Source organism: Zingiber officinale, chromosome 5B (assembly GCF_018446385.1).
Source record: "Zingiber officinale cultivar Zhangliang chromosome 5B, Zo_v1.1, whole genome shotgun sequence".
NCBI lineage: Eukaryota > Viridiplantae > Streptophyta > Magnoliopsida > Zingiberales > Zingiberaceae > Zingiber > Zingiber officinale.
Window position 1 is genome coordinate 119,328,707 of NC_055995.1, and position 17,229 is coordinate 119,345,935.

Consider the following 17,229-nt stretch of genomic DNA (forward strand, 5'->3'; position numbering starts at 1 on the left):
TGTACGACCTGTAAGTCAAGATCTTTCTGCTCAATCTATTTATAGTTTCTATTCGAACACAGATTCTTAATCTATTCAGCAAACAGTTTGTTTATTTAGCTATTTCATGATCTCATCTCTTGCTCAATTCTATTATTCAAGCTATACAAGCAGTGGCATACGTATCATCTATCAAAAAAAATTCACATGCGCGTCTCATACCATTCATCTCTATCTACATTCGATTCATAGATCGAATCGAAATCAATTAATCAATGCCTCCAGTGCCCATCCGGCAAGCGCATCTCCTCCGCCCAACGTCGCTCCTCCTCCAGCTCCGCCCGCCGCGCCTCCGTCATCCGGCAGAACGGCCGCAGCACCTCGTCCATGGCGTCGTGGACCCTCCACCACGTGGCGTGCGCAGGGTCGCTGGCGTAGCTCCTCTGGTCGCCCACGTTCCAGTTGCAGTCGTACTCTCGCCGGCAGTTCCAGGGCTTGATGCCGAGGTAGTGGATCGCGTAGAGCTCTGGCGGGTCCGCGGCGAAGAGGCGGTTCTTGACGCTGGCCTCCGCCGTGGTGTTCGACCAGATGTTCTTGAGGAAGTTCACCCGCCGCGGCAGGCGGTGCCACCACACGAATACCTCGTTGAGGAACCCCTGATCGCCGCCGTTGTACGACACCACGTCGGCGCGGCGGGCCATGAGGGCTCGAAAGGTGCAGTTCGATGGCTCGATGACCATGACGCCGGAGTTGAAAATGACGCCGTCGTTGCCGGCGGCGGAGATCTGGGGGAAGTGGAACAGGGGATCCAGGTTGCGGAGCACGAGGATGTCGGCGTCGATGAAGATGAGCTTGTGGTAGTCGGTGAGCTGCCACAGTCGGAGCTTGCTGTAGTTGTACTCGTTGTAGGTGCCGCGCTCCGCGCGCGGGTTCCGGATGCGCTCGATCTCCCGCAGCGACCACCCGGCAGCCGCCAGCGCCCGCAGCTTCTCGCCGGCGATGGAGCGGTCGTGGAGGAGAACGAGTTCGCGGGTGGACCCGGTCCGCCGGATGCTGTGCGCCAGCGCCACCGCCCCGCACACGTACGCCTCCGACGAGTGGAGCACCGTCACGTAGGCCTCGCGGCGGCCAGCGCTCGCCGGCGCCGCCAGCTTCGACGCGTCGTAAACCACATCAGTTCCTGCGAATCAATAATAATTCAACTACTCTTCTATCATTCACCAATCTAAACACTATGCTACAACAAATCTCAAAGTTTTAACCTGCAATAACTTTCTAATCGTTTACAACTACTCTACAAATCAAAATTTCAAATAATTGAGATGGTTCTGCTTTGCGTAACGACGAAGCATGCAGCTCTGCCGCCATGTGGCGTGTTTAATGCAGAATTAAAGGAGGGATAGGGCTCTGTCCTGAACACAGTACTAGTTGTCGAGCCGTTTAATAAGCAATTATCAGCTTACTAAAGACATCTATAGTAATTAAAGGAACCGATTTTTAGCGAGACTTTTCAGTTTATCTCAAACATGCAGTTATATTGGTGCCGATTCTTCATGAAAATACTTACACAGTTTTGGAGGAAACAGAGCAAAAATGAAGGAAGAAAAAAAAGAGAGATTTTGATTTCACTTCAAGTAAAAGTATGATCAATCAAACCAAGTAAATGACCTGATTTCATGTGTTATATGACTTTGCTTTCAAGGGTGTGAAGAATGAAGATGGATCAAGCTTAGTAGTCTCCCATCAGAAACATTAGTTGAGCAGTTGCTTTCATGGAGTTGCATACAATTGGAGGATTACATTAAAAGCAAAGAAGAAAAATCCAACGCTCCGCATTGTTATGAAGTCCTTACTATCTCAAGGCTTAGTAGGTCCTATCCGTTAATGCCACCAACAGCCATATTAATTATCTCCCTCACTGTTCTTTCATTGTCTGTACAAACAGAGTTTCTTTTCCTAGTGATTCGAGAGGGATTGAGCCAGAGCTTTGACTGCCTTTTTTTTTCAGTATATTCATTCGACTGAATTTTATTGCTATTTCCCATAAAACCAGTGCAGCCACTGAGTCCTAATCTTAATGGCCATTAAAGCTCATGGTGATGAATTATCAGAACTCAAATGTAAACGAAATGACAATAGTTTGAATAATTTGTTCTTGAATCGTATCAAAGATTAGTTTTTGAAGCAAATGATTGATAATTAGTAGATTTGAATACTGTTGCAGACCTTTTTCCCACAGTGGCATGGCGAGATTGCAGGAGCCAACGGGGAGCGCGAGCTTCTCCTCCAGCCTCGCGGCCTCCGCCGCGTAGACCCACCACTCGCCCTCCCTCGCCACCACCTCGTCGCACCGGAACACCTCCATCATCGGCGGAGGCGCCGCCGCGCACGCTCGCAGCGCCACCCTCACCCTGCCCCTGCTGTCCCTCCGCCCCCGGCGCGCCGCCACGCTCGCGGCCGCCAGGTGCACCTGCAGCCGCCCCACGTCCCGCCCGCCGCGGCCGCCACACGGAAGCAGGGCTAGCACCGCGTCCACCTCGCCCGCCGGCAGCGCCGGCAGAGGGATCTCCGGGCACGACGGCCCCTCGTTCTCCTCCTCCTCGTCGATCCACTCCGGGAACAGGTCCTTCCACTCCAAGTGCTCCGACACGGGCTCGAACGCCACCGCCACGGCGGCTCTGCGGTGGACCCCCCACTGCTCTGCTTCCTCCTCCGCCATGTTCACCAGCGCCACCCTCGCGCCGCCTCCGAGCGCCTTGAGGAAACTAGGCGCCGCCGTCGTCTCCATCACCGTCCGGTTCCCTTTCTTCAACAATCCTCCTCCTTCCGCCTGCGCAACATATACTTGTTTGTAAAATTGCGATTCCAAATGGATCCGCCGGTTTCTTCATAACGATCATGCGTCAAACGGTGAGCACTCACCTTACCTTCTTCATGAATAGACAACCACCCCGGAGCGCACAGTTTCCCGAGTCGTCGTAGAACGAAGCAGGACGGAGGAGGAGGAGAGCGACGTAGGCGAAGACGAAGAAGCTGAGGAAGGCGACGTTGATCTTGATGACCAGGGCTTTGGACGCCACGGCCTTCATCGCTGACCCCCCTCCGAAAAAACACATCGCCATTAATGCGCACGCAAGCGAGGAGTAGTTCTCAGCAAAAGGCAGGAGAGGGGAGAGGGGAGAGGGGGGTTGCTACCCTTCAATCCAAATTTATAGAACCATCTTTACTTTAAATTTTTTAAGTTGGACCTGCCGTCTGCGAGTGAATGCAGGTGGTGAATTAGGGATGAATCGAATACATAGGTGAAATTGATAGGAACTTATTTATATTTCAACTTAAATTAAATGAATAATTTTATATATATATATATATATATAACGATGAAGAGGGATTCCATGGTCAAAATTAAGGAAGGAGTCAAAAGCTGAGCAAGCTAGTTACGGCCAAATGGATGGCATGTCTGAGTGAACGAGCAATGCCAAATGGATAACTCGAGATCAAAAGATAAACAAACAGTGCATCTCTCGGTCGTCGTTCCCGTCAAGTCAGAAGCGTGTCCATCCGGATGAGAGGCGACCTTCCAACAACAAAAAAAAGCTAAGTGAAAGGAGATTGCTCTGTGCAGCACAACCAATCGGGGGTCGGGGGGGGGGGGGGGGGGTCCTAGTCGAGTGGCCACCGATCGACCTACAACGAGACCCACCTACGTATCTCTTGGTGCCCTTTTGGAGGTTTATGTCACTGACAACAAAACATGTTCCGCAGGCAAATCGTACGATAGAAGCTTTAAGCTTGTCACATCATGGATTTATATGTTTACTTACGGAAAGACGTCAAAGATATTTTTAATCTTTTATTTTCCTAAGACGTTTGGGAAAACATGCACCGGCTTTGATATGAGCGTGCGGTACTACAGTAACACTATAAAAAGGGGATTCTCATCTACAGACGAAGGTATGCATAACTTTGTTATTCTACACGCTCTTTACCACAACATTTTTGCTATTCTCCACATCACTATAAACTAACTTGAGTATCGGAGAGTCAACGTCAGGAACCCCCTTCCCAGCCCGGTACTAATACTTTTGTGTTGCAGAACCACATGGAGTGTTCGCCCTATCAAACTTTTATACACACACACGAGGAGGGCCGTGTAAATGATATCTTGGGCATTGAATTTGGACAATCAGGATAGGCGACGCTCAGAGTCGTACCTGAGCATAGTCTCGAGAGACATCTGTCTCAGGGCTCATTATCTTTGGGGGCCCCAAAAAACATGGTCTATTATATATACATATATTTTATCTTGAGTTTTGTATTAAGTGACCTAGGAAAAAAATATTCACCCCTTCTATATATTTTCTTAGGCAACCCACATATGTAATATTCTGTCAATGTAATTAATAAATTAAAATATGAAATTCTTTTCAGCTAGTCTTAAATTAAACGTTTCAACTTTCGACCATCTCGTCTCTCGCCTCTCGATCTCCGAACATTACAAATTTACAAATTGTGGATGACCGTCGGACTCGAATAGCGAAGGACAGAACTCAAAAGGTCATAATAATTTGCAATCAATTAGTATTTTGCTTTATATTTTATAGGTATTAATGAAGAAGACTTTTGATTAAGAAAAATTAATCGTACAATGTGAGGGAGCTCAATTTTGGAACTTCGACTCAGACCTACGAAAACTTAGGTACGGCCCTGGCAACGCTCACAAGCAAAACACTCGGGGTGCCCTGCCAAAACACTCGGGCCGTCCGGACTAGGTCCGGGGGCCCCGAGCTCTAAGGGTCGTCGATCCTAGTCGTCCGAATTGAACGCCTAGGATATATATACACTGTTATTAAATAATAAATAACTTATTTGTTCACGTAATCTAAAAATGAATTGTGAGGGACGTCTGGATTAGAGGTGCAAATGAGCCAAGCCATTCATGAGCGACTCGGTCAAAAACTCGACTTGGGCTCAAAGTTGACTAAGCTCGAGCTGACTTGATTAAAAATCAAGCTGAACTCGAACCTAATTATTATTGGCTCAATGACTTATTGAGCTAAACATGCCAGTAATAATATATATTTTATTATATATAATATATTAATTTATTCATTAAAAAAATAAAAAATTTCGAGCTCGAGCCCATAATTAAATATCGAGCCCAAGTTGAGCTCAACTTTACATGCTCAAGTGAGCTTGAGCTTAAGTTGAGCCAGTATAAATCGAGTCAAGCAGAAATCGAGCCTAAACTGGCTCAAACTCGTTTACAATCTTAATCTGTATGAGCGTAATTACTTGTTACATTGAATAATAAATAACTTTCATAAATAATATTCTTAAATTATAAAAATTATCAACCTATTAAATAAATATAAAAAATACATAAATTTTATTATAAACTCAATAACCAAATTAAAAGATAATCAATTTAAAATATAAAAATTTTAAATAATAATAATAATAAGCTAAATTAATCAAACAAATCTAGTCAAACTCAAGTTTGAATTGAGTCGTTTAGTGAAACGTTATGTCATATCACATGATTTATTTGAACGCTCAATCTCTTCATATCTAAACTATCTGGCTAATTTTATTATTTATATATTTTTTATTTACAACACAATATGCACAACTCTCTGCTCGCCTGTCTATTGGTCTGGGCATGGACTCAGAAGAATCAGTGATCAGTCATTCCATAAAATAAACTGAAATTGATGGCTAATCATTGAGTACTTTGGGATCAATAAAGAGATTGTTCATTGTAATTAAGTTTTATTTCATAGTCTGAGGAAAGAAGAGTCTTTGTTTTTTCTTCTGCAATTTGCAGTGAAAATCTCCTCCAATGAAGATTAAGTAAATCTGAAAAGCCCTTGAAGAAGAAGAACAAGAGCATGAGTGAATTCAGAAATATAATGAGAAAAAAAAATCAGTTGTGCAATCTCACACGAATGCCGACGATACTGCAAGATGTTATTTCTCAGCAAGATCCAAAAGATGAGGTTTGGTGCCTGGTAATGTTGGTGAAGGGCGACATCAAGTTGATACTGATAAGGCCCTTGGCTTTTAAGAAAGTGGCTAGGAAACAAGGGGCCCTTGTCTTTCTCATCTCATCTTCCCTTTTACTCCCTTCAATATCTTTGTCCCTGTTCAGAGCTTGGGACATGGCAACCAACTCCAGTAGGTGAAGCCTTGTATGGAAAAACAAGGAGAATGCAGTTGGCCTGTTACATGTGTTTCTCGAATGCCCTGTCTCACAATTAAGAATTAGTCACCCAAAAAGAAGAAAGAAGAAGAAAAATGGTAATTTCTACAAATATCATTGCTTGAGGATTTAGGGCATTTCCAATGGGAGGAATTTAAAGAAGTTTAGGAAATAAATAATTGAAGAAAAAAGATTTTGGATCTAAGATTTGAGGTTTGTAATTTAAGAGTGTTTTTGAAATTTCAAAAAATGCTCTTTCACCTCCAAATTTAGAATATGAGTGAATCAGTAAAGATATAAAAAACAGTTTATAACTAGAGTTAAAAAAAAAAAAAATTATAGGAACATCTTTTATTATGGAGAAAGTAATAGATTTTTATACGTTTGTAGAGTGCATACCTTCTAGTCCACAATCCTTGATTTTTTTCTAATTCCTTCTATAATTTGTATGTTGGATCGTAGTCGGAATCCAGTCAATATTGACTGTGATCTCCCATGAGTTCACCTTCCCACTTAGATTATAATTTTGGGTTGAGTTAGGAGGTCAGAAATCATCGACAGTGAACGAATTGCCCCTTGCTCGGCACCATACAATTCGTCTACCGCCGATGGTCTCCAGCCATCTGACTCAAGCTAAAATTATAATTTAGGTGAAAAGGAAAACCCGGGAGAAATTACAACTAATTTTATCGGATTCCGACCACGATCCGACATACAAATTATAAAAGGGATAAGGAATTACAGACAAAATGACGTGGACTTAAGTCGAGGTGACATATTAAATATTACAAAAAAAAAATCATATAGAACTCTAATTATTGAATATATCGTTAGTTACCTGGAGGGGCAATTAGCAGTTAGTTGTGTCATTTGAAGAGGGTTAGTGAGTTAATTTAGGTGTGGGAAATAGTAAATTTATGTTTTTTTATTGGGTTAAGAAGTCACTCCAAACTCTAAATTAAATGCGAAAGCTTTTTAATTTGTTGGAGTTCTTCGTGTTCCAATTTTGTTGTAAACAATTGAATTATTTTGGCCAATAATATTTCTATAGAAGATATTGAAGGCTCTCTCGTTGTCCTAATCTTGTTCTATTTTTGTTGCAGTTGTTCACGTTCAATGTTCAATGTTCAATGTTCAATTGTAGGCTTGAGCCCACACGATTAAATATTGTTCTACTTTGGTTGGAAGCAATCGAAAACTCATTAGGCCAACAATATTTCTATAAAAGATATCGAAGTAAAAGATAATCTTTCGTTTTTAGTGAAAAAATTAAAACTCATGCGCCAATGTGTTGGCATAGAAAATTGGAATAATAATAAATAAACTGATACGTGCCAAAATAACGAATGGAGTAAAGTTAAAAGAACTTGCAATGCCTTCTCTTCCGGCCCAATACTAAAGCCCAAATTTTAGGAATCTAAACCCAAATTAAATAACAATAGATTGGCATAATTTGATTATTGCTAAACTGCCTTTGGTAATACTCAATAATACTGATATGATGATAATAATAAATATTAAATAAATGACCAAATAAATAAAAGATTAAACTGTGTTAATTAAGGCGATAAAAATGCTCGCTGTATTTTTTTCAAGGTTCCTTCCAAAACCATTAACGAAGCCGCCGGCTCTCTCTCCTCACGATCGCGGTCGGAATTGATCTCCGCTTCGCCGCGCCCCGCTCCTCCGCCGTTCCACCGACGTTCTACCGGCAGGCCAAGCCTGCTCCAAGAGGGGTAAGTTACCCCTTTCCCTTATCAGCACCTCTGCGGCATAAACCCTAATCCTCATCGCTATCGGTTCGCCGTGAAGGGATCGAGGGTTAGGGTTTTGGCCGATCGGAGTGGCGGCGACGGGAGACAGCGTCTCCCTTTGGTATGGCCCATCAGAGCAAATTCGTTTCCGTTAATCTCAATAAATCCTACGGCCAACCCATCTCTTCCTCATCTGTACATGGCCGCCTTCGCTCTGGCTCCGCCGGCGGTGGTGGGAGTGGAGGTATGGTCGTCCTATCCAGAGCTCGGAGTTCGGTTTCATCCTCGGCGAAGGCCGCTCAGAAGCTTGCCATTCCGCCCCCCTTGAATCTGCCGTCTCTGAGAAAGGAACACGAACGCTTCGATCCTGCTTCCGCTGGTTCCGGTGCTGGGAATGGAAGCCTAGGGCTTGGATCGCGTACTGGTTCTTCGATTTTAGGCTGGAGCAAACCAGAGATTCCGCCAGCATCGTCTTCTGTCCCTGAGAAAGACGGCAGCATCAGAGGGCAGGATCACTTGGGAAGATCAGCCATCGCAGGCAATGAGCTTGGAGGTAACCCTTACATGCCACCAGGTGCTCGTCCAGGTGGCCAGCTGCCGAATGTTGCATCTGCTCAAGGGTTTCTGGAGAAAGCTGTGATCTTGAAGGGCGAAGACTTCCCTTCATTGAGAGCCACATTCAGCTCAGCTCCGAAGCAGAGAGAGGCATTGAAGCAGAAGCAGAAGCAGAAGCAAAGGCAGGGAATTGAGGAGCAGTCTAATGGCCGAGAGGTGCCTGTCCTACATGCACCTCTCCAGATGAGGCCTCAGATCAGATCGTCCCGTCTTATAACAGATAACGTGTCAGATGTAGATGGGGGGTCAATCCAGCCACTTGGTTCTCCAGACAACTTGCAGAAACAGAATGGACACATGCCTGCTCTATTGCCACAGGTTTTGCTGCATCACACATCAGATTGGACAGATGATGAGCGTGATACAGGCCTTTGCATTCCTGAACGAGAGAGGGATCGTGGGTTTTCAAGGTCTGAATCTGTTCAGATTCATGATGCATACAATGATCGATTGCTGCAGGATACAGGAGCTAGCAGTCCTTGGTCCAGGGATTTCTTGAAAAGCAGCTCCTTGGGGAGGGATTTACATAATGCAACTAATGAAACTCATGAATTTGGCTCTTCAAGGTTTTCAACGAATCCAAGGGATAGACCAAATGTGAATGCATTTGGAGCAAACAAAGATAGACATAATGTTAGACCCTCAAGTGGAAGCAGGGAAATTAATGTGGATGGCATCAATGCTCATTCATTTTATGGAGAAAATTTTGGTGATGGTTTTGGTAAGCGAAGCCAAGATTATAGATACCAAAGGAAAGAATTGGGTTCCCATGAGAGTTTAAGAATTGATAATAAAATGGCATTCAGTGGTAATAGTGCCGCAAAGAATGTCCATAACCACCACAATGGTTATCCTAGTAGTTGGTCAAAAGGAACTTCCTTTCAGAATAACACATTGTTGAAGGGCCAATCTTTGATCAATAATAAAGCTACTTCCTTGAGCAATCCAATACTGAACTCTGGTAGAGAAAAACCGTCTTCATCAAGTGGTGTAAAGCCATTCCTTGAAGATGCTGAATTTGACAGCAAGGATTCTTTTTCAGGGAGTATGAGAGACATGAATGCTAAAGTGTTAAAGAAGAAGGTTCTAGAGAGACAAATTGATTTACATGACCCTGTTCGAGAGTCATTTGAAGCAGAGGTTGAGAAAATTTTGAGGTTGCGAGAAGAGGAACATCAGCATGTTCTTGAAGAGCAAGCTAGAGCCTTGGAACTTGCACGAAAAGAAGAGGAAGAGAAGGAGAGGTTGGCCAAAGAAGAGGAGGAAAGAAGAAGGTTGCTTGAAGAAGAGGCAAGAGAGCTTGCTTTGCGAGAAGAGCAGGAGAAATTGGAGATTGCTAGGCGAGTTGAAGAGCAAAGGATAGCAAGAGAAGAGGAGAAGAGGAGATATCAAATGGAGGAAGAAAGAAGGAAAGAGGCTGCACGAAAGAAGCTTTTGGAGTTGGAAGCCAGAATCTCTAGACGACAGGCTGAAAATAAAGAAAAAGATAATAGAGTTCCTACATTTTCTAATGAACAAATACCTGATGTTGTTAGGGAAAGAGACATTACAGTAGTTGCAGAAGATGGAGGCTGGGAGGATGGTGAAAGGATGGTAGAACGGATCACTGACTCTGGATTTTCTGATTCTTCATCTGTCGATAGATTTCTAGAAGTGGGTTCTAGGTCTCAATTTCCCAGGGACAGTTTTCCTTCTGTTGTTGACAGAGGAAAATATTCCTATGTTGATTCAGTTATTCCTTCCCTAGATGAAGAGAATGCTTACCAAAATCAAAGGCAGGATGTTTTTGGTTACAAGAGGAGAGAGTTCCATTGTGGTACTGAACCAATACCTGGTAGACCATCCTCTAAAGAAGTTATGATGGAATCTTCCCAAATGCCAGATGAATACCGCGAACAGAGGAAACCAAGATGGAGCTCTAACAAAAGGCTTGATTATTTCAAGAGGAATAATGATGCTGATGCTGAGTTTAATGATGATCTCAAGTTTGGAGATGTTAGAATGGTGCAAGGCAATTCACATGGGAGTTACCATGCCCAATATAATGAACTATCATCTGATTACTCGGTTGACAATTTTTCATCCTTCACAAGGTCCTGCCAATTACCAAGGCAACCACATGTGCCTCCGCCTCCCTATGTAGCCCCTTTGCATAGAAATTCTTTTAGAGACACTAAAGAAAGAGCTAGTCCATCATGTTTCATAGACAACGATAACCATTATAGTCATGCAAGTAGATATGATCATCAGGTTATGCTGAAAGGTAATGACAATTTGTTTCATGAAAGTCTTCAACAAACCCCGAAAGCTGCTTCTTTTGAGGGGAATTCTATCAATTCAGAGCAAGAATCAGAGAAAATGAGCGCAAGATGTGGTTCACAGCTCTCCTTGTCTGTTTCGAGCCCACCAAGTTCGCCTGCACTTCTTTCACACCATGAGATGGATGTTTCTAGGGATTCTCCCCCACTGCCAGCTTCTGCTGATGGTGACCATACTATCGTGTCTGACAGTGAGCATATTGTATTCCCACTGGAAGGTGGTTCTATGGATAGAATGGCGACTTCAAGTTCAGTTTCTCCTGAAGTTGATGATGAATGGCCTGTTGCGGTCAATGAAGAGACACTGGAAAATGAGTGCCATGAATTCCGAGACATAGCTGAAATGCTTGAAGGTGACAATACTAATCTTCATCAGGTTCAGGATATGGAAGATTTACAATCTGGTACACAAACTTGCAATATGGAACAAGTGATTCTTGGATTTAATGAAGGTGTTGAAATTAAACTTCCAAATATAGATAGCATTGAGATATCTTCTAGCAACAGTGAAAAGGAATTTAAATTACATGCTGTCCCAGTAGGTTGCTTGGAAGAATTGATTACTAATGGTGAAATATCTGCAAGAAAAGGCACTGCTGATAGTTATTCAACAAATATAAGTGAAATGGAACAGGCTCTGCACATTTTATCTCTTGATCCTGCAGGAGCATCTGACTATTCTGCAAGCAGTTTTGAGGCATCTGAAAGCTCAAGACTGCTTGATCAACCTATGATTCCTGCCACAAGCTTGTCTATGGCATCTTCAACAACAGATCCACCAAGTTTATCCTTCCCTTCTATTGTTAGTCAGGTTCAAGCTCCTGTTAATCTTCAGTTTGGTCTATTTTCTGGTCCTTCTTTGATTCCTTCTCCTATACAAGCCATTCAGATTGGTTCTATTCAAATGCTAATTCATTCTTATACACATACAAGTCCATCTCTGCCACAGGTTAGTTCACATTGTCCTTTGTTCCAGTTTGGTCAGTTAAGGTATGCTGCCCCAATTCTCTCCGAGAGTACATTGCCACTAGTCCCTCATGGCACATCGATCAGTCACCCTCCTGTTCCAGCTCCCTATTCATTTAATCAAAATCCTGCAGGTTGTTTGTCTAACCAAGCAGCTCAAAACATTTCTCAGATGACAAAACCACAGGATGAAAAACCTTCTGGTTCTTCTGCTAATCAAATTTCTCTTGTGCAAAAAATAGTTGAACCATCTGCAGGGAATTTGCTAGCTGAGCAGATTAAACCATTCGTTGAGACACGAAAGAATGCTTCTGTAGCTTCTCAGAAGTGGACAAATAGATCAACTTTGGGTGACAAGAAAGTTACAAATGAGTCAGTCTGTCATGCTGAAAGTCATGTTTATGATAATACCAATGAGAAGAGAAGCTATAGGTTCAATGGAAGGCGAAAAGTGTCTCAACCTCAGCAACATGGTGAATTTCATTCGTCAAGGCACATTCCTGGACTAAAAGCTCCTCCAGGTACTTTAGCTGGGGGCCAAAGGAAGAGATATGCTCACAGTGTTAGAACTTCTGCTCGAGCGCCATCATATCCTAATATGGATGAACTGCAGGGAGATTTAAGTGGTTTTCCCCGTAGATCAAAGAGACATATTCACAGAACTGAGTTCAGAGTCAGAGATAATATTCAGGGGAAGAAAACACAAAGCACAGAATCATTGAATAATATGGGGCTAGATGAGAATTCAGTGGCTACTGGAATTACTATACGGAACTTAGGTAAGAAAGATGAAGCTTTGACAAAATCAACCAGGCTTACCTACCAATCAAATGACTCTAGTTCAGGTGCTTCTACTTCTCGATCTATGAGTTCTGACAGGAATGTTGACAAAGTTGCAAGTAATGAATCTATTTCAAAGAGCACCAACTTTGGCAAATCTCATACTGGTAAAGGCAACACAAATGCAAGTGACATTCTTGTGGATTACAGTGAGGTTCCTTTATTGAATGGAGTCATTCGTGTTTTTAAGCAAACAGGAATTGAAGTTCCTAGTAATGAGGATGACTTTATTGAGGTAAGGTCCAAAAGGCAAATGTTGAATGATCGACGTGAACAAAGGGCTAAAGAAAACAAGTCCAAGGCTAGGGTGCAAAAGGTAATTTATTTAACTTAATCCATGTGATTCTCAAATAGTCTCTTTTATAAGTGTTCAAAGGACATTTATCTTTTTATCTTTATGTGATCAACAGGCACCTGTTAAAGAATCTACTGCTTTACAAAGTACTGCCTTTAAAACTAACTCCAATAAATCAGTTGCATATTCTCTGGGAGACACAGCTAATAGTGTTTGTTCTAATACACTAACTGCTGGGGTAAAGGGATCTACTAAACTTGAGGCATCATTCACATTTACTGCCAACTTCTCACCTCAGGCTCTGCCTCCAATTGGCATTCCTTCAGTAAATATCGGTTCTGAAAAAAGATTGAACAAATTGAAGTATGGACTATCTTTTGGGTGGTTTCTTTTATTTCTACAAATGATTTTTTTTAATCAAAACGCATTTTTTACAGATCAAGTCTGGCGATACCTAAACCTGCTGTATCTGATAGTGAGGCAATGCCTATGTTTGGGCCATCAGAAAACAAAAATGTAAATCATGGTTATTCTGCATTGTCTTTGAGTTCATGGGACAATGAAAATCTGGTAATGTTTTAAAATTCCATAATGTTTATCTTATAGTTAGTTGGCTTTGACAACTTGGTTCTTATTTGTGTGTCCAGTTAAAGTAAATACATCAAGAGACCAACATCTGCTCATTAAACTAGTTTCCTCATGCAAATACAGAGCATTGTTTGTTTGAAGTAAGTTCTTGGTAGAATCTTACTATGGTAAAACCCACTCTGCAGTCTGGAAAGTGTGGTGGTACTATCTTACTAGTTTATAAGGAGATACTTCTGGTCTGCATGATCTAGGTTCTTTTCTTGACTGAAGTCAGATTTGTAGTTTTACAGGGTTTGAAAACTTAAAATTCTTTTGACTTTTCATATTTCCATGTCAAGTTTGATTTGCTTGCATTAGCTTTCATGTTGGCTAGTTTGACTGATTTCTATGCTAAAGATCATATGCAAGAATATTTTTTGTCAAATAACATGCTAGATTTTTTGTCTAATGGATTATATCAGTTGATTTTAAACATATCAACCATGTGTTGATTTTAAACATATCATTATATTCTCAAGCTAGTTTGCTAGATTTTATGTTCTAATGGACTATATTAAAATGATATTGACTAATATGTGTGATGAAACAAGAGAAAAATATAATGGATTTCCTTTGAGTTCTATTTTCTGTCATTTAAGAATTTAAGATAATGTAGTCTTTCTTATGTTTAAAAATGCAACTAAAGTCCGAGTTTTTTTTTAATATCATCAGACCTTATTATGAAGTTTTACCTAAACTTATGAGTAGTGTAAATATTCTTAATCTAGGAAACTCAGTCAGCATGTAAAACAAGGATGAACTAATAAGTTTGATTGTGAACTTGTGGCATCTATCCAGAAATCCATGATCCACTAGTATAATAATTTGATTTCTTTTTATTTTATTAGGTTATGATATAGTGTGTATACTATAAGCTTTCTATAAATGTTATAGATAAGTCACATTTTATAAGTTAGCAAATAATGATAAAGTAACTTAGACAATTGATAGTATTGATTAATAAGAGATTTGATATGGGGAAAATCTGCATGTTAATGGCAAAACAGGTAATTTGACAGAATAAATTGAATGGACAAATTTCTAGGAAAATGTGGAGGGGTCATCAATAGTCACCAGTACATCTAATCCATCCATTCCATGGTTTGAGACGTTAGGAATTAGGACACTGAAACTGACAGTATCATTTAGAAATCCCTATGCAAGAGCCCTCAATTATTTTTGCGCTTATTTTCTCACTACTTTCTCTGCTTGTCCCTTGTGACAATTATAGTTACAAATTGGAAGTGGCTGCAAAGCTGCGCCCCCTACTCTGGCTTGGCATTTTCTCTCTCCTGACCAACTGTCTGTCTGTCTCTCAGATATTTTTTTGTAGTGTGATCAGTGATTTTCTACATTTTCTGTTTTTCAGTTTTATGAACTATCATGTAGTGATAAGACCATTTTACTATCCATATTAGCTTAGACATATTAATTTTGGCCATATTTAGAAAGTTTCAATTTATTACTGTTGTATTTATGTTTTTGTTATTGGGATTCTTATTCTCAGATATCTTTCAAATCTGTCGATCACGATCTAAATAAGCTTTATTTGGAAAGCCAAGTTTTGCAGTGTTGGTTTGAATAAAAGGAAAGCAAAATAAGAAAAGAAAAAAAAGAATTAGTTGTACATGGTCATGTGCTTGCTAAATGCACAAAGGTTGTTCGAAAAATGTCTCTTGCCCTGGATTATGTTGATTTCATCCAATTGCTTAAAATTCATATTTGTTATTATCAGGAATTGATAGATGTGGTTATTGGATATGTATTTTTCTCCCCTTGCATTGTGCATAATGACTGCTGAAATGTAACAACTTACAAGAGTATTCAAGTGTTGAGTATTTTGGATGGAGAAAAGCATTTTAAATAACAAACTACATATGGAGTAAAGGATATACTAAGCACGAGCTAACCTTGAGCTACCTCTATTTTGTGAAATATTCAGTCTCTTTCATTCTGCTGCATTGTAAAATGCTTGGAAGGTCTGAGGATGCAGTGGGTTAAGCTTACCTGAAATCTGTTTAAGCTTTGTGGATGTAAAAAGGTTGGGGTTGTGGGAAAGGGGAAGAGAAGAATATGGCTCTTGCACTACAAGTTCATCAAACTCATCCGGAGTAAAATATGTGGCCTCAGTCCATTGTTATGTGGATAGAGAGTTTTTTATAAATATTCCATAGTTCTCTGTAGGAGAAAGTAAAATATCAAAACCAAACAAATTCTTGAATTGAGATTCTGTCTAGTTAGAAATTTTGTTTTTCTGTGCCGTCAATTTTGTTTCTTGTCTAATCAAACCTTTAAATTTTAAATCAATCTAATTTTCACTTGTTCCCATTTTGTGGGCCTTATTATTCTTCGTGTTAGGCAAGATTCACAATTGATGTATAATGATATGAAGTTCCTGTAAACTGCAAGTCATTTGGCCATATTTGTAAACAGTTGTCAGTCTAATAAATAATAATGTTTTTATAATCCTTGTCCATCACTAATCAAAAGGGATTTGGTTAATTTTCTTCTTATGAGGCTTTTGAATATCAGCACACTGATAATTACCCTGAATATTACCTATTTGTTGCTGATAATTGTGGTTTAGTTCAATTTTTCACGTGTTGGCTTGACAAGATCCAATAAAGTAAAATTTAACGAGAAGATTTTGGCACTTATATTACCAAGTCCTTAATCAGCTGTCAGGTCCTTTTTTATTTTCCACTTTTGTTGATTAATTTGAAAAGAATTCGATAAAAGGTATGAATATCTGTTGGGATTACTTTTGCCTTGTTCTCATCTCTTTTTTTTTTTTGGTCTCCATGTTTAGGACTCAACTCTTAACGCCCTATTATCTCTTTTTTCTTGTTTTGACCTAGATCTCCTATTATCCAGAGAGCAACAAGAATTGTTTGGGTCTTGATGCATCTGTCATGCCACTGCTATTTTTTTTCTTAATGTGTATAAGCAGCACATTTAATAAAAGTGAAATATAGGATACGTGTTATCTAGTCTGTTTTGAGCACATTGTTGACCCTCTTGTATCTACTGACTTTCCTGCAGGCCAATTTTAAATGGTTGCACGCTGTAAATGATCAGCATAAGTATCAAAATTTTTATATACCTTACAGTCCTGTACAGAATGATGATAAGTATCATCATTATAAAAGGCATAAAATGTGAAAAGCTCAAAAATTTTTATATACCTTACAATCCTGTACAAAATGATGATAAGTATCACTATAAAGCATAAAATGTGAAAAGCTCAAAATTTTTTATGTGCCTTACAATGATAATAAGTATCATAAATTTGATGGGAAAAAGTATATTTTAATTTTTTGCCAAGATCCCATTGCACTAGTAGACTCTATGTAATGGTTTTGTTAATAATTTGTTTCCAATAATTATTAGCCTAGACGCTTTCTTTTAATCAACTTTTGTTTTCCTCTTAGTGTTTTATATGAAGAATTAAAAAAAAAAGAGGTGTTAGTGTAATATATATTTAACTAATTAAGGATATATATGAGAATGTAAAGATCAGAGTGAAGAGGCGGATTAACTAAAACATTTCTAATAAAGATAGGGTTACATTAAAAATCGGTTGTAAGCCCCTATCTTTTTACACTAATCAAACACGAACTTACTCAACACATT

The 17,229-nt window shown here is 40.3% G+C and overlaps 2 protein-coding genes across 4 annotated transcripts; one reads left to right on the forward strand and one right to left on the reverse strand.

The window, feature by feature from the left end:
- Positions 1-72: 72 nt before the first annotated feature.
- Positions 73-3,186, reverse strand: LOC121985587 (UDP-glucuronate:xylan alpha-glucuronosyltransferase 2-like). Of its 2 annotated transcripts, none has more exons than XM_042539141.1 (3): positions 2,907-3,186; positions 2,206-2,809; positions 73-1,159 (listed from the first exon to the last, which is right to left on the reverse strand). In XM_042539141.1, exons 1-3 carry the CDS (start codon positions 3,099-3,101, stop codon positions 252-254), a joined length of 1,707 nt encoding a protein of 568 aa, XP_042395075.1. In that variant the 5' UTR covers positions 3,102-3,186; the 3' UTR covers positions 73-251. The 2 variants fall into 2 exon arrangements, with proteins under 2 accessions (XP_042395075.1, XP_042395076.1); XM_042539142.1 differs by having other exon boundaries at positions 2,902-3,038.
- A 4,580-nt stretch (positions 3,187-7,766) lies between these two features.
- LOC121985588 lies at positions 7,767-17,223 on the forward strand. Of its 2 annotated transcripts, XM_042539143.1 has the most exons (5): positions 7,772-7,917; positions 7,994-12,990; positions 13,085-13,332; positions 13,407-13,539; positions 15,104-17,223. In XM_042539143.1, the coding sequence occupies exons 2-5, from the start codon at positions 8,059-8,061 to the stop codon at positions 15,179-15,181; spliced, it is 5,391 nt and encodes a 1,796-aa protein (XP_042395077.1). In that variant the 5' UTR covers positions 7,772-7,917; positions 7,994-8,058; the 3' UTR covers positions 15,182-17,223. The 2 variants fall into 2 exon arrangements, with proteins under 2 accessions (XP_042395079.1, XP_042395077.1); XM_042539145.1 differs by lacking the exon at positions 15,104-17,223 and adding an exon at positions 13,617-15,063 and having other exon boundaries at positions 7,767-12,990.
- The last annotated feature ends 6 nt before the right edge of the window (positions 17,224-17,229 follow it).